General features: G+C 44.6%; 1 protein-coding gene across 1 annotated transcript in view; it reads right to left on the bottom strand.

Annotated features, from left to right (window-relative positions):
* The window catches only part of LOC115125130 (serine/threonine-protein kinase MAK), a 41,844-nt gene extending 16,256 nt beyond the window's left edge, over positions 1-25,588 (bottom strand). Inside the window, exons 1-8 of the mRNA XM_065005987.1 lie at positions 25,535-25,588; positions 23,835-23,956; positions 23,405-23,484; positions 20,533-20,665; positions 18,802-18,973; positions 7,366-7,533; positions 4,448-4,792; positions 1,625-1,806 (exon numbers count right to left, since the gene is read on the bottom strand). Coding sequence (XP_064862059.1) covers positions 1,625-1,806; positions 4,448-4,792; positions 7,366-7,533; positions 18,802-18,973; positions 20,533-20,665; positions 23,405-23,484; positions 23,835-23,956; positions 25,535-25,588 — 1,256 coding nt within the window. The remainder of the gene's footprint in view (positions 1-1,624; positions 1,807-4,447; positions 4,793-7,365; positions 7,534-18,801; positions 18,974-20,532; positions 20,666-23,404; positions 23,485-23,834; positions 23,957-25,534) is intronic.
* Positions 25,589-27,086: the final 1,498 nt, after the last annotated feature.

Genomic DNA, 27,086 nt, shown 5'->3' with positions numbered 1-27,086 from the left:
GCATGACGAGGGGAAGAAGCAGAAGGCCCTAGTCCCTAGCCAGGCATGATGAGGGGAAGAAGCAGAAGGCCCTGCTCCCTAGCCAGGCATGACGAGGGGAAGAAGCAGAAGGCCCTAGTCCCTAGCCAGGCATGACGAGGGGAAGAAGCAGAAGGCCCTAGTCCCTAGCTAGGCATGACGAGGGGAAGAAGCAGAATGCCCTAGTCCCTAGCCAGGCATGATGAGGGGAAGAAGCAGAAGGCCCTAGTCCCTAACCAGGCATGATGAGGGGAAGAAGCAGAAGGCCCTAGTCCCTAACCAGGCATGATGAGGGGAAGAAGCAGAAGGCCCCAACCAGGCATGACGAGGGGAAGAAGCAGAAGGCCCTAGTCCCTAACCAGGCATGACGAGGGGAAGAAGCAGAAGGCCCTAGTCCCTAGCCAGGCATGACGAGGGGAAGAAGCAGAAGGCCCTAGTCCCTAGCCAGGCATGACGAGGGGAAGAAGCAGAATGCCCTAGTCCCTAGCCAGGCATGATGAGGGGAAGAAGCAGAAGGCCCTAATCCCTAACCAGGCATGATGAGGGGAAGAAGCAGAAGGCCCTAACCAGGCATGACGGGGGGAAGAAGCAGAAGGCCCTAGTCCCTAACCAGGCATGATGAGGGGAAGAAGCAGAAGGCCCCAACCAGGCATGACGAGGGGAAGAAGCAGAAGGCCCTAGTCCCTAACCAGGCATGACGAGGGGAAGAAGCAGAAGGCCCTAGTCCCTAGCCAGGCATGACGAGGGGAAGAAGCAGAAGGCCCTAGTCCCTAGCCAGGCATGACGAGGGGAAGAAGCAGAATGCCCTAGTCCCTAGCCAGGCATGATGAGGGGAAGAAGCAGAAGGCCCTAATCCCTAACCAGGCATGATGAGGGGAAGAAGCAGAAGGCCCTAACCAGGCATGACGGGGGGAAGAAGCAGAAGGCCCTAGTCCCTAGCCAGGCATGACGAGGGGAAGAAGCAGAATGCCCTAGTCCCTAGCCAGGCATGATGAGGGGAAGAAGCAGAAGGCCCTAGTCCCTAGCCAGGCATGACGAGGGGAAGAAGGAGAAGGCCCTAGTCCCTAACCAGGCATGATGAGGGGAAGAAGCAGAAGGCCCTACTCCCTAGCCAGGCATGACGAGGGGAAGAAGCAGAAGGCCCTAGTCCCTAGCCAGGCATGATGAGGGGAAGAAGCAGAAGGCCCTAGTCCCTAGCCAGGCATGACGAGGGGAAGAAGCAGAAGGCCCTAACCAGGCATGACGAGGGTAAGAAGCAGAAGGCCCTAGTCTTTAGCCAGGCATGATGAGGGGAAGAAGCAGAAGGCCCTAGTCCCTAGCCAGGCATGACGAGGGGAAGAAGCAGAAGGCCCTAGTCCCTAGCCAGGCATGACGAGGGGAAGAAGCAGAAGGCCCTAGTCCCTAGCCAGGCATGATGAGGGGAAGAAGCAGAAGGCCCTAGCCAGGCATGACGAAGGGAAGAAGCAGAAGGCCCTAGTCCCTAGCCAGGCATGACGAGGGGAAGAAGCAGAAGGCCCTAGTCCCTTGCCAGGCATGATGAGGGGAAGAAGCAGAAGGCCCTAGTCCCTAGCCAAGCATGACGAGGGGAAGAAGCAGAAGAACCTACCGGTAGTTGTCGTTGTCCTGGTGTTTGTCCCTGAGAGATGCGATGCTGGGTTTCTTGGAGAAGGAGATGCCCAGGTCCGAGTCATCCACCTCATCCCAGGTGTCTGCTGCCTTCACTGACGTCTGTCCCCACCGCCTCCTACTGCTCCTGAACCCTGACATGGTGTTCTCACACCCCGCTTTCTGTTGGACGAGTTCCACATCAAATATTACATGATAATGATGTCATAGAAGACTAGAAGACTCCAAATGAAATACCGTAACCATGTTTGACTAGGACTGCTTTTGGTGTCTCATTCATCTTTACATCTACAATGTGTTTTTTTTAATCTGTATTTTTAACTATCAAATATTTTACTGATTTACAGTAAGGAAAATCAGACAATTGAAATAAATAAATAATGCTCTAATCTATGGATTTCACATGACTGGGAATACAGATATGAATCTGTTGTTCAGATACCTTAAAAAAAGAAAGTAAGGGTGTGGATCATAAAACCAGTCAGTATCTGGTGTGACCACCATTTGCCTCATGCAGCGTGAAACATCTCCTTCACATAGAGTTGATCAGACTGTTGATTGTGGCCTGTAAAATGTTGTCCCACTCCTCTTCAATGGCTGTGTGAAGTAGCTGGGTATTGGCAGGAACTGGAACACACCGTCGTACCCGTTGATCCAGAGCATCCCAAACATGCTCAATGGGTAACATGTCTGGTGAGTATGCAGGAACTGGAACACGCTGTCGTATACATCGATCCAGAGCATCCCAAACATGCTCAATGGGTGACATGTCTGGTGGGTATGCAGGAACTGGAACACGCTGTCGTATACATCGATCCAGAGCATCCCAAACATGCTCAATGGGTGACATGTCTGGTGGGTATGCAGGAACTGGAACACGCTGTCGTATACATCGATCCAGAGCATCCCAAACATGCTCAATGGGTGACATGTCTGGTGGGTATGCAGGAACTGGAACACGCTGTCGTATACATCGATCCAGAGCATCCCAAACATGCTCAATGGGTAACATGTCTGGTGAGTATGCAGGCCACGGAAGAACTGGGACATTTTCAGCTTCCAGGAATTGTTTACAGATCCTTGCGACATGGGGCCGTGTATTATCATGCTGACACATGAGGTGATGGCGACACGACAATGCACCTCAGGATCTCGTCCCGTCTCAAATTACCATAAATTAAATGCAATTGTGTTCGTTGTCTGTAACTTATGCCTGCCCATACCGTAACCCCACCAAGGGGCACTCTGTTCACAACGTTGACATCAGCAAATCGCTCACCCACATGACGCCGTACACTTGGTCTGTTGGACGTACTGCCACGTTCTCTAAAACGATGTTGGATGCGGCTTATGGTAGATAAACAAACATTTAATTATCTGGCAACAGCTCTAGTGGACATTCCTGCAGTCAGCAGCTCTAGTGGACATTCCTGCAGTCAGCAGCTCTAGTGGACATTCCTGCAGTCAGCAGCTCTGGTGGACATTCCTGCAGTCAGCATGCACGCTCTCTCAAAACTCGATGCATCTGTGGCATTGTGTTGTGTGACAAAACTGCACATTTTAGAGTGGCCTTTTATTGTCCCCAGCACAAGGTGCACCTGTGTAATTATCATGCTGTTTAATCAGCTTCTTGATATGCCACACCTGTCAGGTGGATGGATTATATTGGGGCGGCAGGGGTAGCCTAGTGGTTAGAGCATTGGACTAGTAACCGAAAGGTTGCAAGTTCAAATCCCCGAGCTGACAAGGTACAAAATCTGTCGTTCTGCCCTTGAACAGGCAGTTAACCCACTGTTCCTAGGCCGTCATTGAAAATAAGAATTTGTTCTTAACTGACTTGCCTGGTTAAATAAATAAATAAAATAAAATAAAAATCTTGGCAAAGGAGAAATGTTCACTAACAGTGATTGGAAACAACTTTGTGCACAAAATATGAGAGAAATAAGCTTTTTGTGCTTATGGAAAAATTATGTACAGTAGGTTAACTGCCTGTTCAGGGGCAGAACGACAGATTTGTACCTTGTCAGCTCGGTGATATGAACTTGCAACCTTTCGGTTACTATTGAAGTCATTTAGCAGACTCTCCTATCCAGAGACACGACAGTAGTGAGTCATTTAGCAGACTCTCTGATCCAGAGACACGACAGTAGTGAGTCATTTAGCAGACTCTCTGATCCAGAGACACGACAGTAGTGAGTCATTTAGCAGACTCTCTGATCCAGAGACACGACAGTAGTGAGTCATTTAGCAGACTCTCTGATCCAGAGTTACTACAGTAGTGAGTCATTTAGCAGACTCTCTTATCCAGAGACACTACAGTAGTGAGTCATTTAGCAGACTCTCTTATCCAGAGACACTACAGTACTGAGTCATTTAACAGACTCTCTGATCCAGAGTTACTACAGTACTGAGTCATCTCCACATAATCCATAGAGATAATACTGCTATATGGCTAGTTACAACACTGATGTATTTCTGGGTGTTTGACCAGGCTGAGTGGGGATGGCTGGCTAAACCACGAACCTGTGTCTGGGTGTGTTTGACCAGGCTGAGTGGGGATGGCTGGCTAAACCACGAACCTGTGTCTGGGTGTGTTTGACCAGGCTGAGTGGGGATGGCTGGCTAAACCACGAACCTGTGTCTGGGTGTGCTTGACCAGGCTGAGTGGGGATGGCTGGCTAAACCACAAACCTGTGTCTGGGTGTGTTTGACCAGGCTGAGTGGGGATGGCTGGCTAAACCACGAACCTGTGTCTGGGTGTGTTTGACCAGGCTGAGTGGGGATGGCTGGCTAAACCACGAACCTGTGTCTGGGTGTGTTTGACCAGGCTGAGTGGGGATGGCTGGTACTGGTGCTGGCTGTGTCCATCCCAGTCTGTGTTGGAGTGTCTGTGATGGTCTGTGTTGTGTTGAGGCTGGTGGATCTGCTGGAGGGGCTGGTGGTGCTGAACACTGCCCTGTCCCTGGGTTGGCTGGGGCTGGGTCTCTAAGATGGTCTGGAGGTCGGCCTTGCAGAGGGGGAGAGGTTTGGGCTCTGTAGAGGAGGCCTGCTGAGCTGCTGCTGTCCTGCTCTGGACTTTGTGCTCCTCCAGGTACTGAGGTGGAGGACCCAACGCCTGGCCCACCTGGAAGTACAGGTACCTCAGAGCCTGGAACACAGTGAGAAATCAGCATATTAATCCTCATTGGAGGTGGGTCTCTTCTGGGGTTAACATGTATACCTGTATGGCAGTGGGTCTCTTCTGGGGTTAACATGTATACCTGTATGGTGGAGGGTCTCTTCTGGGGTTAACATGTATACCTGTATGGTCTCTTCTGGGGTTAACATGTATACCTGTATGGTGGTGGGTCTCTTCTGGGGTTAACATGTATACATGTATACCGCTCTCTCTCCCCCGCTACTCTCTCCTCTTCCATCCTATCATCTCTTCCCTCTGCTCAAACCTTCTCCAACCTATCTCCTGATTCTGCCTCCTCAACCCTCCTCTCCTCCCTTTCTGCATCCTTTGACTCTCTATGTCCCCTATCCTCCAGGCCGGCTCGGTCCTCCCCTCCCGCTCCGTGGCTCGACGACTCATTGCGAGCTCACAGAACAGGGCTCCGGGCAGCCGAGCGGAAATGGAGGAAAACTCGCCTCCCTGCGGACCTGGCATCCTTTCACTCCCTCCTCTCTACATTTCCCTCTTCTGTCGCTGCTGCTAAAGCCACTTTCTACCACTCTAAATTCCAAGCATCTGCCTCTAACCCTAGGAAGCTCTTTGCCACCTTCTCCTCCCTCCTGAATCCTCCTCCCCCTCCTTCCTCTCTGCAGATGACTTCGTCAACCATTTTGAAAAGAAGGTCGACGACATCCGATCCTCGTTTGCTAAGTCAAACGACACCGCTGGTTCTGCTCACACTGCCCTACCCTGTGCTCTGACCTCTTTCTCCCCTCTCTCTCCAGATGAAATCTCGCGTCTTGTGACGGCCGGCCGCCCAACAACCTGCCCGCTTGACCCTATCCCCTCCTCTCTTCTCCAGACCATTTCCGGAGACCTTCTCCCTTACCTCACCTCGCTCATCAACTCATCCCTGACCGCTGGCTACGTCCCTTCCGTCTTCAAGAGAGCGAGAGTTGCACCCCTTCTGAAAAAACCTACACTCGATCCCTCCGATGTCAACAACTACAGACCAGTATCCCTTCTTTCTTTTCTCTCCAAAACTCTTGAACGTGCCGTCCTTGGCCAGCTCTCCCGCTATCTCTCTCGGAACGGCACCTCAGTACCTCCAGGCTCTGATCAGGCCCTACACCCAAACAAGGGCACTGCGTTCATCCACCTCTGGCCTGCTCGCCTCCCTACCACTGAGGAAGTACAGTTCCCGCTCAGCCCAGTCAAAACTGTTCGCTGCTCTGGCCCCCCAATGGTGGAACAAACTCCCTCACGACGCCAGGACAGCAGAGTCAATCACCACCTTCCGGAGACACCTGAAACCCCACCTCTTTAAGGAATACCTAGGATAGGATAAAGTAATCCTTCTCACCCCCCTTAAAAGATTTAGATGCACTATTGTAAAGTGGCTGCTCCACTGGATGTCATAAGGTGAATGCACCAATTTGTAAGTCGCTCTGGATAAGAGCGTCTGCTAAATGACTTAAATGTAAATGTACCTGTATGGTGGTGGGTCTCTTCTGGGGTTAACATGTATACCTGTATGGTCTCTTCTGGGGTTAACATGTATACCTGTATGGTCTCTTCTGGGGTTAACATGTATACCTGTATGGTCTCTTCTGGGGTTAACATGTATACCTGTATGGTCTCTTCTGGGGTTAACATGTATACCTGTATGGTCTCTTCTGGGGTTAACATGTATACCTGTATGGTGGTGGGTCTCTTCTGGGGTTAACATGTATACCTGTATGGTCTCTTCTGGGGTTAACATGTATACCTGTATGGTGGAGGGTCTCTTCTGGGGTTAACATGTATACCTGTATGGTCTCTTCTGGGGTTAACATGTATACCTGTATGGTGGTGGGTCTCTTCTGGGGTTAACATGTATACCTGTATGGTCTCTTCTGGGGTTAACATGTATACCTGTATGGTCTCTTCTGGGGTTAACATGTATACCTGTATGGTGGTGGGTCTCTTCTGGGGTTAACATGTATACCTGTATGGTCTCTTCTGGGGTTAACATGTATACCTGTATGGTGGTGGGTCTCTTCTGGGGTTAACATGTATACCTGTATGGTCTCTTCTGGGGTTAACATGTATACCTGTATGGTGGTGGGTCTCTTCTGGGGTTAACATGTATACCTGTATGGTCTCTTCTGGGGTTAACATGTATACCTGTATGGTGGTGGGTCTCTTCTGGGGTTAACATGTATACCTGTATGGTCTCTTCTGGGGTTAACATGTATACCTGTATGGTCTCTTCTGGGGTTAACATGTATACCTGTATGGTGGTAGGTCTCTTCTGGGGTTAACATGTATACCTGTATGGTGGTAGGTCTCTTCTGGGGTTAACATGTATACCTGTATGGTCTCTTCTGGGGTTAACATGTATACCTGTATGGTCTCTTCTGGGGTTAACATGTATACCTGTATGGTCTCTTCTGGGGTTAACATGTATACCTGTATGGTCTCTTCTGGGGTTAACATGTATACCTGTATGGTGGTGGGTCTCTTCTGGGGTTAACATGTATACCTGTATGGTGGTAGGTCTCTTCTGGGGTTAACATGTATACCTGTATGGCCGTGGGTCTCTTCTGGGGGTTCCACTGCAGCATGTCCCTCATCAGAACCAGGGCCTCATTGGAGGCGTTGGGGACCAGCAAGCGCAGGCTGGTCGGGACACACTGGGGGAAACGAAAGTTCATCGAGGCTGCTAGGTTGTAGCCCTCGGGCCAGTCAGTCTGGTAATGGGACGATGAAGAAAGAAAGTTGAGTAAGCAACAAGAACAGCAACAAGAAAAAACAGCAACAGTAACAGCAACAGGGCCTCGCGATTGGCGCAGCGGTCTAAGGCACTGAGGGAAGCCAGTTGAGGTGTCACTACAGCCTCGGATTCAATCCCAGGCTTTGTCGCAGCTGGCCGTGACCTGGAGAACCATGAGGCGGCGCACAATTGGCCCAGCATCGTCCGGGTTAGGGGAGGGTTTGTCCGGCAGGGATTTCCATGTCTCATCGTGCTCTAGCGACTACTTGTGGTGGGCCGGGCACCTGTTGGTCGTCAGTTGGACGACGTTTTCTCCGACACACTAGTGCGGTTGGCTTCAGGGTCAAGAAGCAGTGCGGCTTGGCAGGGTTGTGTTTCAGAGGACGCATGGCTCTCGATGAGACAAGACCGTAACTAAAAATTAGACACACGAAAATGGGGTAAAAAAAAAAAAAAAAAACGCAGCAACAGTAACAGTAACAACAACAACAACAACAACAGTAACAGTAACAACAGTAACAGTAACAACAGTAACAGTAACAACAACAACAACAACAACAGTAACAGTAACAACAGTAACAGTAACAACAGTAACAGTAACAACAGTAACAGCAGCAGCAGTAACAGTAACAACAGTAACAGTAACAGCAACAACAACAACAACAGTAACAACAGTAACAGTAACAACAGTAACAGTAACAACAGTAACAGTAACAACAGTAACAGTAACAGCAACAACAACAACAACAGTAACAACAGTAACAGTAACAACAGTAACAGTAACAACAGTAACAGTAACAGTAACAACAACAACAACAGCAACAGCAGTAACAGTAACAACAGTAACAGTAACAGCAACAACAACAACAACAGCAACAGCAGTAACAGTAACAACAGTAACAGTAACAACAGTAACAGTAACAGCAACAACAGTAACAGCAACAACAGTAACAGCAGTAACAGTAACAGTAACAACAGTAACAGTAACAAGTAACAGTAACAGTAACAACAGTAACAGTAACAGCAGTAACAGTAACAGTAACAACAGCAACAGTAACAACAGTAACAGTAACAGTAACAACAGTAACAGTAACAGCAACAACAACAACAACAGCAACAGCAGTAACAGTAACAACAGTAACAGTAACAACAGTAACAGTAACAACAGTAACAGTAACAGCAACAACAGTAACAGCAACAACAGTAACAGTAACAGTAACAGTAACACAGTAACAGTAACAGCAGTAACAGTAACAGCAGCAACAGTAACAGCAGCAACAGTAAACAGTAACAGTAACAGCAGTAACAGTAACAGCAGCAACAGTAACAGCAGCAACAGTAACAGCAGCAACAGCAACAGCAGTAACAGTAACAACAGTAACAGCAGTAACAGTAACAACAGCAGTAACAGTAACAGCAACAACAGTAACAGCAACAGTAGTAGCAGTAACAGTAACAGCAGTAACAGTAGTAGCAGTAACAGTAACAGCAGTAACAGTAACAGCAGTAACAGCAGTAACAGCAGTAACAGCAGTAACAGTAACAACAGCAGCAGTAACAGTAACAGCAGTAACAGTAACAGCAGCAACAGTAACAGCAGTAACAGTAACAGCAGCAACAGTAACAGTAACAGCAGCAACAGTAACAACAGCAGCAGTAACAGTAACAGCAGTAACAGTAACAGCAGTAACAGTAACAGCAGTAACAGTAACAGCAGTAACAGTAACAGCAGTAACAGTAACAGCAGTAACAGTAACAGTAACAGCAGTAACAGTAACAGTAACAGCAGCAACAGTAACAACAGCAGCAGTAACAGCAGTAACAGTAACAGTAACAAAAGCAACAGTAACAGCAGCAACAGTAACAGCAGCAACAGTAACAGCAGAAACAGTAACAGCAGCAACAGTAACAGTAACAACAGTAACAGCAGTAACAACAACAGTAACAGCAGTAACAGCAGTAACAGTAACAGTAACAGCAGCAACAGTAACAGCAGTAACAGTAACAGCAGCAACAGTAACAGCAGCAACAGTAACAGCAGTAACAGTAACAGTAACAGCAGCAACAGTAACAGCAGTAACAGTAACAGCAGCAACGGTAACAGCAGCAACAGTAACAGCAGCAACAGTAACAGTAACAGTAACAACAAGAGTAACGGTAACAGTAACAGCAGCAACAGCAGCAACAGTAACAGCAGCAACAGTAACAGCAGCAACAGTAACAGCAGTAACAGTAACAGCAGTAACAGCAGCAACAGTAACAGCAGCAACAGCAACAGTAACAGCAGTAACAGTAACAGTAACAGCAGTAACAGTAACAGTAACAGCAGTAACAGTAACAGCAGCAACAGTAACAGCAGCAACAGTAACAGCAGTAACAGTAACAGCAGTAACAGCAGCAACAGTAACAACAACAGTAACAGCAGTAACAGTAACAGTAACAGCAGTAACAGTAACAGCAGCAACAGTAACAGCAGTAACAGTAACAGCAACAGTAACAGCAGTAACAGTAACAACAACAGTAACAGCAGCAACAGTAACAACAACAACAGTAACAGCAGTAACAGTAACAGCAGTAACAGTAACAGTAACAGCAGTAACAGTAACAGTAACAGCAGCAACAGTAACAGCAGTAACAGCAGTAACAGTAACAACAGTAACAGCAGTAACAGTAACAGCAGCAACAGTAACAACAGTAACAGTAACAACAGTAACAGCAGTAACAACAGTAACAGTAACAACAGTAACAGCAGTAACAACAACAACAGTAACAGTAACAGCAGCAACAGTAACAGCAGTAACAGTAACAGTAACAGCAGTAACAGCAACAGTAACAGCAGTAACAGCAGTAACAGCAGTAACAGCAGTAACAACAGTAACAGTAACAACAGTAACAGCAGTAACAACAACAACAGTAACAGTAACAGCAGCAACAGTAACAGCAGTAACAGTAACAGTAACAGCAGTAACAGTAACAGTAACAGCAGCAACAGTAACAGCAGTAACAGCAGTAACAGCAGTAACAACAGTAACAACAGTAACAGTAACAACAGCAACAGTAACAGCAGCAACAACAGTAACAGTAACAGCAGTAACAGCAGCAACAGTAACAACAGTAACAGTAACAGCAGCAACAGTAACAGCAGCAACAACAGTAACAGTAACAACAGTAACAGTAACAGCAGTAACAACAGTAACAGTAACAACAGTAACAGTAACAGCAGCAACAGTAACAGCAGCAACAACAGTAACAGTAACAACAGTAACAGTAACAGCAGTAACAGTAACAACAACAACAGTAACAGCAGTAACAGCAGTAACAGTAACAGCAGTAACAACAGTAATAACAGTAACAGTAACAGGAGCAACAGTAACAGTAACAACAACAACAGTAACAGCAGTAACAGCAGTAACAGTAACAGCAGTAACAGTAACAGCAGTAACAACAGTAATAACAGTAACAGCAACAGCAGTAACAGCAGCAACAGTAACAGCAGCAACAGTAACAGTAACAACAACAGTAACAGTAACAGCAGTAACAGTAACAGCAGCAACAGCAACAACAACAACAGCAGTAACAGCAGTAACAGCAGTAACAGCAGTAACAGTAACAGCAGCAACAGTAACAGCAGTAACAGCAGTAACAGTAACAACAGCAGCAGTAACAGTAACAGCAGTAACAGTAACAGTAACAGCAGTAACAGTAACAGCAGCAACAGTAACAGCAACAACAACAACAGCAGTAACAGCAGCAACAGTAACAGCAGCAACAGTAACAGCAGTAACAGTAACAGCAGCAACAGTAACAGCAGCAACAGAAACAGCAGCAACAGTAACAGTAGCAACAGTAACAGCAACAGCAGTAACAGTAACAGTAACAGCAGTAACAGTAACAGCAGTAACAGCAGTAACAGCAGCAACAGTAACAGCAGCAACAGTAACAGTAACAACAACAGTAACAGTAACAGCAGTAACAGTAACAGCAGCAACAGCAACAACAACAACAGCAGTAACAGCAGTAACAGTAACAGTAACAGCAGCAACAGTAACAGCAGCAACAGTAACAGCAACAGCAGTAACAGCAACAGCAGCAACAGTAACAACAGTAACAGCAGCAACAGTAACAGCAGCAACAGTAACAGCAGCAACAGTAACAGCAGCAACAGTAACAGCAGCAACAGTAACAGCAGTAACAGTAACAGTAACAGCAGCAACAGTAACAGCAGTAACAGTAGCAACGGTAACAGCAGCAACAGTAACAGCAGCAACAGTAACAGTAACAGTAACAACAGTAACGGTAACAGTAACAGCAGTAACAGTAACAGCAGCAACAGCAGCAACAGTAACAGCAGCAACAGTAACAGCAGCAACAGTAACAGCAGTAACAGCAACAGTAACAGCAGTAACAGTAACAGTAACAGTAACAGTAGCAACAGTAACAGCAGCAACGGTAACAGCAGTAACAGTAACAGCAGCAACAGTAACATCAGTAACAGTAACAGCAGCAACAGTAACAGCAGCAACAGTAACAGCAGTAACAGTAACAGTAACAGCAGTAACAACAGTAACAGCAGTAACAGCAGTAACAGCAACAGTAACAGCAGTAACAGTAACAGCAGCAACAGTAACAGCAGCAACAGTAACAGCAACAGCAGTAACAGCAGCAACAGTAACAGCAGCAACAGTAACAGCAGTAACAGCAGCAACAGTAACAGCAACAGCAGTAACAGCAGCAACAGTAACAGCAGGAACAGTAACAGCAGCAACAGTAACAGCAGCAACAGTAACAGCAACAGCAGTAACAGCAGCAACAGTAACAGCAGCAACAGTAACAGCCGTAACAGCAGCAACAGTAACAGCAACAGCAGTAACAGCAGTAACAGCAGTAACAGTAACAGCAGCAACAGTAACAGTAACAGCAGTAACAGCAGCAACAGTAACAGCAGTAACAGCAGTAACAGCAGCAACAGTAACAACAGCAGCAGTAACAGTAACAGCAGTAACAGCAGCAACAGTAACAGCAGTAACAGTAACAACAGCAGCAGTAACAGTAACAGCAGTAACAGCAACAGTAACAACAGCAGCAGTAACAGTAACAGCAGTAACAGTAACAGCAGCAACAGTAACAGCAGTAACAGTAACAGCAGCAACAGTAACAGCAACAGTAACAGCAGCAACAGTAAGAGCAGCAACAGTAACAGCAGCAACAGTAACAGCAGCAACAGTAACAGCAGTAACAGTAACAGCAGTAACAGTAACAGCAGTAACAGTAACAGCAGCAACAGTAACAGCAGCAACAGTAACAGCAGTAACAGTAACAGCAGTAACAGTAACAGCAGCAACAGTAACAGCAGCAACAGTAACAGCAGCAACAGCAACAGCAGTAACAGCAGCAACAGTAACAGCAGTAACAGTAACAGCAGTAACAGTAACAGCAGCAACAGTAACAGCAACAGTAGTAGCAGTAACAGTAGTAGCAGTAACAGTAACAGCAGTAACAGTAACAGCAGTAACAGTAACAGCAGTAACAGTAACAGTAGTAGCAGTAACAGTAGTAGCAGTAACAGTAGTAGCAGTAACAGTAACAGCAGTAACAGTAACAGCAGTAACAGTAACAGCAGCAACAGTAACAGTAACAGTAGTAGCAGTAACAGTAGTAGCAGTAACAGTAGTAGCAGTAACAGTAACAGCAGTAACAGTAACAGCAGTAACAGTAACAGCAGTAACAGTAACAGCAGTAACAGTAACAGCAGTAACAGTAACAGTAACAGCAGTAACAGTAACAGTAACAGCAGCAACAGTAACAACAGCAGCAGTAACAGCAGTAACAGTAACAGTAACAGCAGCAACAGTAACAGCAGCAACAGTAACAGCAGCAACAGTAACAGCAGAAACAGTAACAGCAGCAACAGTAACAGTAACAACAGTAACAGCAGTAACAGCAGTAACAGTAACAGTAACAGCAGCAACAGTAACAGCAGTAACAGTAACAGCAGCAACAGTAACAGCAGCAACAGTAACAGCAGTAACAGTAACAGTAACAGCAGCAACAGTAACAGCAGTAACAGTAACAGCAGCAACGGTAACAGCAGCAACAGTAACAGCAGCAACAGTAACAGTAACAGTAACAACAAGAGTAACGGTAACAGTAACAGCAGCAACAGCAGCAACAGTAACAGCAGCAACAGTAACAGCAGCAACAGTAACAGCAGTAACAGTAACAGCAGTAACAGCAGCAACAGTAACAGCAGCAACAGCAACAGTAACAGCAGTAACAGTAACAGTAACAGCAGTAACAGTAACAGTAACAGCAGTAACAGTAACAGCAGCAACAGTAACAGCAGCAACAGTAACAGCAGTAACAGTAACAGCAGTAACAGCAGCAACAGTAACAACAACAGTAACAGCAGTAACAGTAACAGTAACAGCAGTAACAGTAACAGCAGCAACAGTAACAGCAGTAACAGTAACAGCAACAGTAACAGCAGTAACAGTAACAACAACAGTAACAGCAGCAACAGTAACAACAACAACAGTAACAGCAGTAACAGTAACAGCAGTAACAGTAACAGTAACAGCAGTAACAGTAACAGTAACAGCAGCAACAGTAACAGCAGTAACAGTAACAACAGTAACAGCAGTAACAGTAACAGCAGCAACAGTAACAGCAGCAACAGTAACAACAGTAACAGTAACAACAGTAACAGCAGTAACAACAGTAACAGTAACAACAGTAACAGCAGTAACAACAACAACAGTAACAGTAACAGCAGCAACAGTAACAGCAGTAACAGTAACAGTAACAGCAGTAACAGCAACAGTAACAGCAGTAACAGCAGTAACAGCAGTAACAACAGTAACAGCAGTAACAACAGTAACAGTAACAACAGTAACAGCAGTAACAACAACAACAGTAACAGTAACAGCAGCAACAGTAACAGCAGTAACAGTAACAGTAACAGCAGTAACAGCAACAGTAACAACAGTAACAACAGTAACAGTAACAACAGTAACAGCAGTAACAACAGTAACAACAGTAACAGTAACAGCAACAACAGTAACAGTAACAACAGTAACAGCAGTAACAGCAGCAACAGTAACAACAGTAACAGTAACAGCAGTAACAGTAACAACAACAACAGTAACAGCAGTAACAGCAGTAACAGTAACAGCAGTAACAGTAACAGCAGTAACAACAGTAACAGCAGTAACAGCAGTAACAGCAACAGTAACAGCAGTAACAGTAACAGCAGTAACAACAGTAATAACAGTAACAGTAACAGCAGTAACAGCAGCAACAGTAAAGCAGTAACAGTAACAGCAGCAACAGTAACAGCAACAGCAGTAACAGCAGTAACAGCAGTAACAGCAGTAACAGCAGTAACAGTAACAGCAGCAACAGTAACAGTAACAGCAGTAACAGCAGTAACAGCAGCAACAGTAACAGTAACAGCAGTAACAGCAGTAACAGCAGCAACAGTAACAGTAACAGCAGTAACAGCAGCAACAGTAAAGCAGTAACAGTAACAGCAGCAACAGTAACAGTAACAGCAGTAACAGCAGTAACAGCAGTAACAGTAACAGCAGTAACAACAGTAACAGCAGTAACAGCAGTAACAGTAACAGTAACAGCAGTAACAGTAACAGGAGCAACAGTAACAGCAACAGCAGTAACAGCAGCAACAGTAACAGCAGTAACAGCAGCAACAGCAGCAACAGTAACAGCAACAGCAGTAACAGCAGTAACAGCAGTAACAGCAGTAACAGTAACAGCAGCAACAGTAACAGCAGTAACAGCAGTAACAGTAACAACAGCAGCAGTAACAGTAACAGCAGTAACAGCAGTAACAGTAACAACAGCAGCAGTAACAGCAACAGCAGTAACAGCAGTAACAGCAGTAACAACAGTAACAGCAGTAACAGCAGTAACAGCAACAGCAGTAACAGCAGTAACAGTAACAGTAACAGCAGTAACAGTAACAGTAACAGCAGTAACAGTAACAGTAACAGCAGCAACAGTAACAGTAACAGCAGTAACAGTAACAGTAACAGCAGTAACAGTAACAGTAACAGCAGCAACAGTAACAACAGCAGCAGTAACAGCAGCAACAGTAACAGCAGTAACAGTAACAGCAGCAACAGTAACAGCAACAACAACAACAGCAGTAACAGCAGCAACAGTAACAGCAGCAACAGTAACAGCAGTAACAGTAACAGCAGCAACAGTAACAGCAGCAACAGAAACAGCAGCAACAGTAACAGCAGCAACAGTAACAGTAACAGTAACAGCAGTAACAGTAACAGCAGTAACAGTAACAGCAGCAACAGTAACAGTAACAACAGCAGTAACAGTAACAGTAACAGCAGCAACAGTAACAGCAGCAACAGTAACAGTAACAACAGCAGTAACAGTAACAGTAACAGCAGTAACAGTAACAGCAGCAACAGCAACAACAACAACAGCAGTAACAGCAGTAACAGTAACAGTAACAGCAGCAACAGTAACAGCAGCAACAGTAACAGCAACAGCAGTAACAGCAACAGCAGCAACAGTAACAACAGTAACAGCAGCAACAGTAACAGCAGCAACAGTAACAGCAGCAACAGTAACAGCAGTAACAGTAACAGCAGCAACAGTAACAGCAGTAACAGTAACAGTAACAGCAGCAACAGTAACAGCAGTAACAGTAGCAACGGTAACAGCAGCAACAGTAACAGCAGCAACAGTAACAGTAACAGTAACAACAGTAACGGTAACAGTAACAGCAGTAACAGTAACAGCAGCAACAGCAGCAACAGTAACAGCAGCAACAGTAACAGCAGTAACAGTAACAGTAACAGCAGTAACAGCAGCAACAGTAACAGCAGTAACAGCAGCAACAGCAACAGCAGCAACAGTAACAGCAGTAACAGTAACAGTAACAGCAGTAACAGTAACATCAGCAACAGTAACAGTAACAGTAACAACAACAGTAACAGTAACAGTAACAGCAGTAACAGTAACAGCAGCAACAGCAGCAACAGTAACAGCAGCAACAGTAACAGCAGCAACAGTAACAGCAGTAACAGCAACAGTAACAGCAGTAACAGTAACAGTAACAGTAACAGTAGCAACAGTAACAGCAGCAACGGTAACAGCAGTAACAGTAACAGCAGCAACAGTAACATCAGTAACAGTAACAGCAGCAACAGTAACAGCAGCAACAGTAACAGCAGTAACAGCAGCAACAGTAACAACAACAGTAACAGCAGCAACAGTAACAACAACAACAGTAACAGCAGTAACAGTAACAGCAGCAACAGTAACAGCAGTAACAGTAACAGCAGTAACAGTAACAGTAACAGCAGCAACAGTAACAGCAGTAACAGCAGTAACAACAGTAACAGTAACAACAGTAACAGCAGTAACAGTAACAGCAGCAACAGTAACAGCAGCAACAGTAACAGTAACAGCAGCAACAGTAACAGCAGCAACAGTAACAGCAACAACAACAACAGCAGTAACAGCAGCAACAGTAACAGCAGTAACAGTAACAGCAGCAACAGTAACAGCAACAGCAGTAACAGTAACAGTAACAGCAGTAACAGTAACAGCAGTAACAGCAGTAACAGCAGCAACAGTAACAGCAGCAACAGTAACAGTAACAACAGCAGTAACAGTAACAGTAACAGCAGCAACAGCAACAACAACAACAGCAGTGACAGTAACAGTAACAGCAGCAACAGTAACAGCAGTAACAGTAACAGCAGTAACAGTAACAGCAGCAACGGTAACAGCAGCAACAGTAACAGCAGCAACAGTAACAGTAACAGTAACAACAACAGTAACGGTAACAGTAACAGCAGCAACAGCAGCAACAGTAACAGCAGCAACAGTAACAGCAGCAACAGTAACAGCAGTAACAGTAACAGCAGTAACAGCAGCAACAGTAACAGCAGCAACAGCAACAGTAACAGCAGTAACAGTAACAGTAACAGCAGTAACAGTAACAGTAACAGCAGTAACAGTAACAGCAGCAACAGTAACAGCAGCAACAGTAACAGCAGTAACAGTAACAGCAGTAACAGCAGCAACAGTAACAACAACAGTAACAGCAACAGCAGTAACAGTAACAGCAGTAACAGTAACAGCAGCAACAGTAACAGCAGTAACAGTAACAGCAACAGTAACAGCAGCAACAGTAACAACAACAACAGTAACAGCAGTAACAGTAACAGCAGTAACAGTAACAGTAACAGCAGTAACAGTAACAGCAGCAACAGTAACAGTAACAGCAGTAACAGTAACAGCAGTAACAGTAACAGTAACAGCAGTAACAGTAACAGCAGTAACAGTAACAGTAACAGTAACAGCAGTAACAGTAACAGTAACAGTAACAGCAACAGTAACAGCAACAGCAGTAACATCAGTAACAGTAACAGCAACAGTAACAGTAACAGCAGCAACAGTAACAGCAGCAACAGCAGTAACAACAGTAACAGCAGCAACAGTAACAGCAGCAACAGTAACAGCAGCAACAGTAACAGCAGTAACATTAACAGCAGCAACAGTAACAGCAGTAACAGTAACAGCAGCAACAGTAACAGCAGCAACAGTAACAGCAGCAACAGTAACAGCAGCAACAGTAACAGCATTAACAGTAACAGCAGTAACAGTAACAGCAGTAACAGCAGCAACAGTAACAGCAGTAACAGTAACAGTAACAGTAACAGCAGTAACAGTAACAGCAGTAACAGTAACAGCAGTAACAGCAGCAACAGTAACAGCAGTAACAGTAACAGTAACAGCAGTAACAGCAGTAACAGTAACAGCAGTAACAGTAACAGCAGAAACAGTAACAGCAGTAACAGTAACAACAGTAACAGCAACAGCAGTAACAGTAACAGCAGTAACAGTAACAGTAACAGCAGTAACATTAACAGCAGCAACAGTAACAGCAGTAACAGTAACAGCAGTAACAGTAACAGCAGTAACAGTAACAGCAGCAACAGTAACAGTAACAGCAGTAACAGTAACAGCAGCAACAGCAACAGCAGTAACAGTAACAGTAACAGTAACAACAGTAACAGCAGCAACAGCAACAACAACAACAGTAACAGCAACATAAGAGGGTGAGTGAGTGAGTTTCACACACACACATAGAAAGCCATGATAATGAAATAGACAATAGAAATCAACCACTGAATCTCTTCAGCAAGTGTGTGTGTGTGTGTGTGCACATGTATGACTGAATATTCTTGCCCACCTTCTTCATGGTGCCCAGCACCTGGCAGATCTTGAAGATCTCGTCCACCTCGCTGTTTCCAGGAAACAGAGGTCTGAGTGTGTAGAGCTCTGCCATGATGCAGCCCACTGCCCAGATGTCTATAGGAGAGCTATAGGACTGGGACCTCAGGAGAACTTCAGGGGCGCGGTACCTGGGGACAGGAGGAGACGGGAGGATCTGTCAGACTATAGAGCCGAGACAGGATTGTGTCGAGGCACAGAGATCTGGGAAGAGCACCAAAACATTTCTGCAGCATTGAAGGTCTCCAAGAACACAGTGGCCTCCATCATTCTTAAATGGAAGACATTTGGAACCACCAAGCTGGCCACCTGGCCAAACTGACCAATCAGGGGGAAAGGGCCTTGGTCAGGGAAGTGACCAAGAACCCGATGGTCACTCTGACAGAGCTCCAGAGTTCCTCTGTGGAGCAGGGAGAACCTTCCAGAAGGACGACCATCTCTGCAGCACTCCACCAATCAGGCCTTTATGATAGTGGCCAGACGGAAGCCACTCCTCAGTAAAAGGCACATGACAGCCCTCTTGGAGTTTGCCAAAAGGCAACTAAAGGACTCTGACCATGAGAAACAAGATGTTCTGGTCTGATGAAACCAAGATTGAACTCTTTGGCCTGAATGCCAAGCATCACGTCTGGAGGAAACCTGGCACCATCCCGAAAGTGAAGCATGGTGGTGGCAGCATCATGCTGTGGGGATGTTTTTCCGCAGCAGGGACTGGGAGACTAGTCAGGATTGAGGGAAAGATGAACGGAGCAAAGTACAGAGAGATCCTTGATGAAGTCCTGAGCGCTCTGATGCAGGTTCGCAGACTGGGGCGAAGGTTCACCTTACAACAAGACAATTACCCTAAGCACAGCCAAGAAAACGCAGGAGTGGCATCGGGACTGAATGTCCTTGAGTGGCCCAGCCAGAGCCCGGACTTGCAAAAAACAACAACATTTTTTGCTTTGTCATTATTCCAAATGTGAGATTTTTGGTTCTAACAACCATGTCTTTGTGAGACACAGAGGAGGTGAACAGATGATCTCCGCATGTGTGGTTCCCACGTGAAGCACGGAGGAGGTGTAATGGTGTGGGGGTGCTTTGCTGTTGACACTGTCTGATTTATTTAGAAATCAAGGCACACTGAACCAGCATGGCTACCACAGCCTTCTGCAGCGATACGCCATCCCATCTGGTTTGGGCTTAGTGGGACTATCATTTGTTTTCAACAGGACAATTATCCAAAACACACCTCCAGGCTGTGCAAGGGCTATTTGACCAAGAAGGAGAGTGATAGAGTGATGCATCAGATGACCTGGCCTCCACAATCACCCAACCTCAACCAAATTGAGATGGTTAGGGATGAGTTGGACAGCAGAGTGAAGGAAAAGCAGCCAACAAGTGCTCAGCATACGTGGGAACTCCTTCAAGACTGTTGGAAAAGCATTCCTCATGAAACTGGTTGAGAGAATACCAAGAGTGTGCAAAGCTGTCATCAAGGCAAAGGGTGGCTACTTTGAAGAATCTCAAATATATTTTTATTTGTTTAACACTTATTTGGTTACGACATGATTCCATGTGTTATTTCCTAGTTTTGATGTCTTCACTATTATTCTACAATGTAGAAAATAGTTTTTTTTAAATAAAGAAAAACCCTTGAATGAGTAGGTGTGTCCAAACTTTTGACTGGTGTGCAAATCAAACATCTTACCATCTAGTTGAGACGTATTCAGTGTAGGGAGGCTGGGAGCGTATCTCTCTGGCCAACCCAAAGTCAGCTATCTTCACCAACTCTGGACCCATACAGAGCAGGTTCTCTGGTTTAATGTCACGGTGGAAGTAACCTGGGGAGACAGAGCAGGTTCTCTGGTTTAATGTCACGGTGGAAGTAACCTGGGGAGACGGAGCAGGTTCTCTGGTTTAATGTCACGGTGGAAGTAACCTGGGGAGACGGAGCAGGTTCTCTGGTTTAATGTCACGGTGGAAGTAACCTGGGGAGACGGAGCAGGTTCTCTGGTTTAATGTCACGGTGGATAAATAAAATAGACTACTGGTTCACTCATACTCCATTCTAATCTCCTAATCTCTGCAACCACAAAATAACAAAAAAATACTCATTTGAAATAAATAACTCACGGCAAAGATATCAAATATGTAAAATGATTAAGGGAATACCTGATACAGTTGAAATCGGAAGTTTACATACTTATGTTGGAGTCATTAAAACTCGTTTTTCAACCACTCCACAAATGTCTTGTTAACAAACTATAGTTTTGGCAAGTCGGTTAGGACATCTACTTTGTGCAAGACACAAGTCATTTTTCCAACAATTGTTTACAGACAGATTATTTCACTGTATCACAATTCCAGTGGGTCAGAAGTTTACATACACTAAGTTGACTGTGCCTTTAAACAGCTTGGAAAATTCCAGAAAATGATATCATGGCTTTAGAAGCTTCTGACATCATTTGAGTCATTCGGAGGTGTACCTGTGGATGTATTTCAAGGCCTACCTTCAAACTCAGTGCCTCTTTGCTTGACATCATGGGAAAATCTAAATAAATCAGCCAAGACCACAGAAAAAAATGTCTGGTTCGTCTTTGGGAGCCATTTCCAAACGCCTGAAGGTACTACGTTTATCGGTACAAACAATAGTTCTCAAGTATAAACACCATGGGACCACGCAGCCATCATACCGCTCAGGAAGGAGACGCGTTCTGTCTCCTAGAGATCAACGTACTTTGTACGAAAAGTGCAAATCAATCCCAGAACAACAGCAAAGGACCTTGTGAAGATGCTGGAGGAAACAGGTACAAAAGTATCTATATCCACAGTAAAACGAGTCCTATATCGACATAACCTGAAAGGACACTCAGCAGGGAAGAAGCCACTGCTCCAAAACCGACATAAAAAAGACAGACTACGGTCTGCAACTGCACATGGGGACAAAGATCGTACTTTTTGGAGAAATGTCCTCTGGTCTGATGAAACAAAAATAGAACTGTTTAGCCATAATGATCGTTATGTTTGGAGGAAAAAGGGGGAGGCTTGCAAGCCGAAGGACACCATCCCAACCATGAAGCACGGGGGTGGCAGCATCATGTTGTGGGGGTGCTTTGCTGCAGGAGGGACTGGTGCACTTCACAAAATAGATGGCTTCATGAGGCAGGAAAATGATGTGGATATATTGAAGCAACATCTCAAGACATCAGGCAGGAAGTTAAAGCTTGGTCGCAAATGGGTCTTCCAAATTGACAATGACCCCAAGCATACTTCCAAAGTTGGGGCAAAATGGCTTAAGGACAACAAAGTCAAGGTATTGGAGTGGCCATCACAAAGCCCTGACCTCAATCCTATAGATAATTTGTGGGCAGAACTGAAAAAGCGTGTGCGAGCAAGGAGGCCTACAAACCTGACTCAGTTACACCAGCACTGTCAGGAGGAATGGGCAAAAGTTCACTTAACTTATTGTGGAAAGCTTGTGGAAGGCTACCCGAAACATTTGACCCAAGTTAAACAATTTAAAGGCAATGCTACCAAATACTAATTGAGTGTATGTAAACTTCTAACCAAATACTAAATACTAATTGAGTGTATGTAAACATCTGACCCACTGGGAATGTGATGAAAGAAATAAAAGCTGAAATAAATCATTATCTCTCTACTATTATTCCGACATTTCACATTCTTAAAATAAAGTGATGATCCTAACTGACCTAAAACAGGGATTTTTTACTCTGATTAAATGTCCGGAATTGTGAAAAACTGAGTTTAAATGTATTTGGCTAAGGTGTATGTAAACTTCCGACTTCAACTGTACATGAACAAATATTCCCATGTAGGTACACTTTAAAATCAAATCAAATCAAATGTATTTATAAAGCCCTTCGTACATCAGCTGATATCTCAAAGTGCTGTACAGAAACCCCAGCCTAAAACCCCTCCAAACAGCAAGCAATGCAGGTGTAGAATGCAGGTGTAAAACACTCACACCTTTCTTTTAAAAACTGATCGGATGACTCAACTGATGTTATAGTTTAAACATGGATGTAAACACTAATGCTCAAAATCATAAAAAATAAATTAAAAAAAACTTTTCTCCCAGAAATGATTCTTAGGATGTTAAACCCGTTGGCCTCACAAAGAACACTTGTCTTCCAAAAATAGTTATTCTTCCGTAGAACCCGATTGTTCCTCAAAGAACCCTTTGTTGGAACTTTGTTTCTCTCGCTAAGAGTGTAGCCAATACATGGTCTATTGCTTGAATAGTTATGAACAGCAATCCTTTCAAAAGATCATTTTGACAGGTGGATAATATTGTCTGTGACTACGGGGTTGGGCAAGCGTTCAGAATCGACTATGAGTAGGCTATGCATTGTGATCACATTGTAGCGAAGGGAGAGGCAGGGACGCAAGCCCAGGTCGCTGGAGTGAAAAGGAAAACACCCTACACATCGGCGCCAATAGGGTTAACCCACTCGGTGGGAATTTTAATGTGGATTATCCTGGATCGCTACAATATTCAGTCTCAGTGTCTCTTGTACCTTCAGTGAGAGGTCTCTAAGCTGGGCTGGTGAACCTACCATGTTTATGGATAAAGGAGAGTCCCTGTAATATCTGAAAAAGCATGTTCCGGATCACCGACTCAGGGAACAATCTCTGTCTGGAAAGATGAACATCAATACAATCACATTTGAGTCATTTAGCAGATGCTCTTATCCAGAGCGACATACAGTCAGTGCATTCGGGTTAACCGAGCTAGGTAAGACAACCACATATCACAATCCTTGTAAGTAAAACTTTCCTCAATACATGACGAATCAATCAGATCATACATACATAGGAACGTTCACAGATAGAAGGTTTCATTTCAACAACTACAGATCAATTTACAGCCACCTGAACTGTCCAATATTAACAAACAACTATTTCCTGAAAAATAACTAGTAACAAACTACAATTAAACTGGTTATAGTTTCTCATTATTTGATTGATAATATTGATTGATCCTACCTGTCCTTCATCAGCTGGTAGAGGTTTTCCTTCATGTACTCAAAGACAAAGTAGAGGTGGTCATTCTCTCGGATCACCTCCTTCAGCTTCACTACGTTGGCATGGCTCAACTTCTTCAGAGACTGGAAACGTAAAACATACACATGGCTTTGTATTGAGTGACATTAGCTAATGTACAAGATATGTCTCTACTCGTACGTCAAATGAGAAAAAGTGGGTAAAATGTCAGAAACCCAATGTAATGGCTTCACATTGTTTTCTGAAAGGAGAGATTACCGAGAGGTTGTAATGGCTTCACATTGTTTTCTGAAAGGAGAGATTACCGAGAGGTTGTAATGGCTTCACATTGTTTTCTGACAGAAGAGATTACCGAGAGGTTGTAACAACTCTGTAGGTGTGGGTCATACGGTAGTGAAAAACCAAGAGACTGACAGGGCAGTTCAGCACTCAAAGAAGGGGATTTATTAACTCAAAAACAGTTCACAGGTCGCTTGGGGAACCATGTCCCAAAAGCTTGTTCTCACTCGAAAATAGTGAAAATAACCTTTATTTTACTAGGCAAGAACAAATTCTTATTTTCAATGACGGCCTAGGAACAGTGGGTTAACTGCCTGTTCAGGGGCAGAACGACAGATTTGTACCTTGTCAGCTCGGGGATTTGAACTTGCAACCTTTCGGTTACTAGTCCAACGCTCTAACCACTAGGCTACCCTGCCGCAATAACTGAACATCAGTGTAAATCACTGGGGAAGATATGATTTTATCCCAGGGCAAAGAGAGCATCCAACTTTAGGCATTGGGGTTCTGGCTGGTCCAAATGCGACAGAGCTTAAAGTTTTAAAAATGTCATGGTGGTTTTAAATTGCCTTAGGATGCATTTGAAATGTCAGCCTATATATTGCACTTCGCCCCTGGTCAAAAGCAGTGCGCTATAGTGAACAGGGTGCCATTTCAGATAGTGGTTCCTGTCACACGTGTGTGTGTGTGTGTGTGTAAATGAGTGGACCGAGGCACAGCGTGCGTAGAGTTCCCCATGTTCTTTAATCGTGGGACAAAACAAACGTGCCGTCACGGAGCGCAACATAAAGCACTAACCAAAACAATATCCCACAACCCAGGTGGGAACAATAGACAACTTAAATATGATCCCCAATTAGAAACAATGATAATCAACTGCCTCTAGTTGGGAACAATAGACAACTTAAATATGATCCCCAATTAGAAACAACGATAATCAACTGCCTCTAGTTGGGAACAATAGACAACTTAAATATGATCCCCAATTAGAAACACCGATAATCAACTGCCTCTAGTTGGGAACAATAGACAACTTAAATATGATCCCCAATTAGAAACACCGATAATCAACTGCCTCTAGTTGGGAACAATAGACAACTTAAATATGATCCCCAATTAGAAACAACGATAATCAACTGCCTCTAGTTGGGAACAATAGACAACTTAAATATGATCCCCAATTAGAAACAACGATAATCAACTGCCTCTAGTTGGGAACAATAGACAACTGAAATCGTGATTTACACGATAATCAACTGCCTCTAGTTGGGAACAATACCAAGCACAACAACATAGAAATAGAAGAGAAAAAAACTAGAACACCCCCCTAGTCACGCCCTGACCTACAATACCATAGAGAACCAAGGGCTCTCTCTGATCAGGGCGTGGTGACAGATTCCTACCTTGACTTCTCGTAAGTTCATACACTCATCCCACGAGTAGAACTTCCTCTTCATCCTGAGAGAACAAATAAAAACACATTTAATCCAAGAGCCTAAATTCAATACAAGTTAAGGAGACCTTTAATATCTATTAGATGGTTGATACAAGAATAATAACTTTACACAATTGATAATACTCCTATTATGTGCATAGGTGTTGATGATATGAAATAAACCTGAGAGTCAGGTATTTTGGGACCAATTCGTATTCCATATATCTGCCAGTCTACCGGTTCTACTTCCTGAGGCCTATAGTCTCTGATAATGATAGCCTCACGGAATCCCTATCCCAAATTTGTAGATACATAAAAAATAAAAATATATTTTTTTAAAAGTTGGTTCCTTCCCTCCCAGCATTCTTGGGTGACACCGCTAATAGGCTAGAGAATCCTTGAGAAGTTCAATCTAATTATATACTTGTAACTATGGATGTTCCAGATGTTAATAGAAACATGCCCCGTACAGGAGGCCTAGAAGCCCTCTCCCACTATCTAGATAAACGCCCTTAAAGTCTGCTGCCTCCTCCTGGTTTTATTTTCACATTAACCCAAAATGGCGTTATCTAGGAACTATTTTCAATATGCTGGCTTTATTTATTTATTTTTACCTCCAATACCAGGGAACAGTGATGGGAATTATAAAATGGGGATTATGCTAATTTGTGTATGGGTTTCTGGGAAGATTATTATTATTTTTTTTTTTACATATGCTGTCTCTAAAGCGTTTTTTTTTCTCTAATATTGTCCTGTGGTGCCGATACGTTGACGATATTCTGGTAGTCTGGAGGGGCACAGAGAAGGACTTGAGTAGATTTGTGTTCTATGACAACTCTACTAATACACATTAATAATTTACATTAAGTTCAATTTAAATACCATGCCCACACACAGGTTCATCATTGAGGCATACTGGAGCATTGTGCTTTCTCTTTCAATTTCCTCAACCTCAATGTTGTTAAAAAGGTGATATGCTTGAAACTACTATTTTTCATAAACCTCTCAGTAGGAACACGCTCCTAAGCTACGACAGTAATCATCCTAAAGCTCTCAGTAGGAACACGCTCCTAAGCTACGACAGTAATCATCCTAAAGCTCTCAGTAGGAACACGCTCCTAAGCTACGACAGTAATCATCCTAAACCTCTAAAAAGTAACATTCCCAACGGTCAATTCCTTAGACTAAGGTGAAACTGCAGCAAATCAAATGACTGAGACAAAAGCTGAAATAATGAAAAAGACGCAGCTACAATGAGTCCCCTCGCCGTGGACCGAGGCTACCGTGATAGTCCCCTCGCCGTGGACCGAGGCTACAGTGATAGTCCCCTCGCCGTGGACCGAGGCTACAGTGATAGTCCCCTCGCCGTGGACCACAGCTACAGTGATAGTCCCCTCGCCGTGGACCGAGGCTACAGTGATAGTCCCCTCGTCGTGGACCAAGGCTACAGTGATAGTCCCCTCGCCGTGGACCACAGCTACAGTGATAGTCCCCTCGCCGTGGACCGAGGCTACAGTGAT

The sequence above is a fragment of the Oncorhynchus nerka genome, linkage group LG20 (assembly GCF_034236695.1).
Source record: "Oncorhynchus nerka isolate Pitt River linkage group LG20, Oner_Uvic_2.0, whole genome shotgun sequence".
NCBI lineage: Eukaryota > Metazoa > Chordata > Actinopteri > Salmoniformes > Salmonidae > Oncorhynchus > Oncorhynchus nerka.
This window is presented reverse-complemented; position numbering and strand designations above follow the sequence as displayed.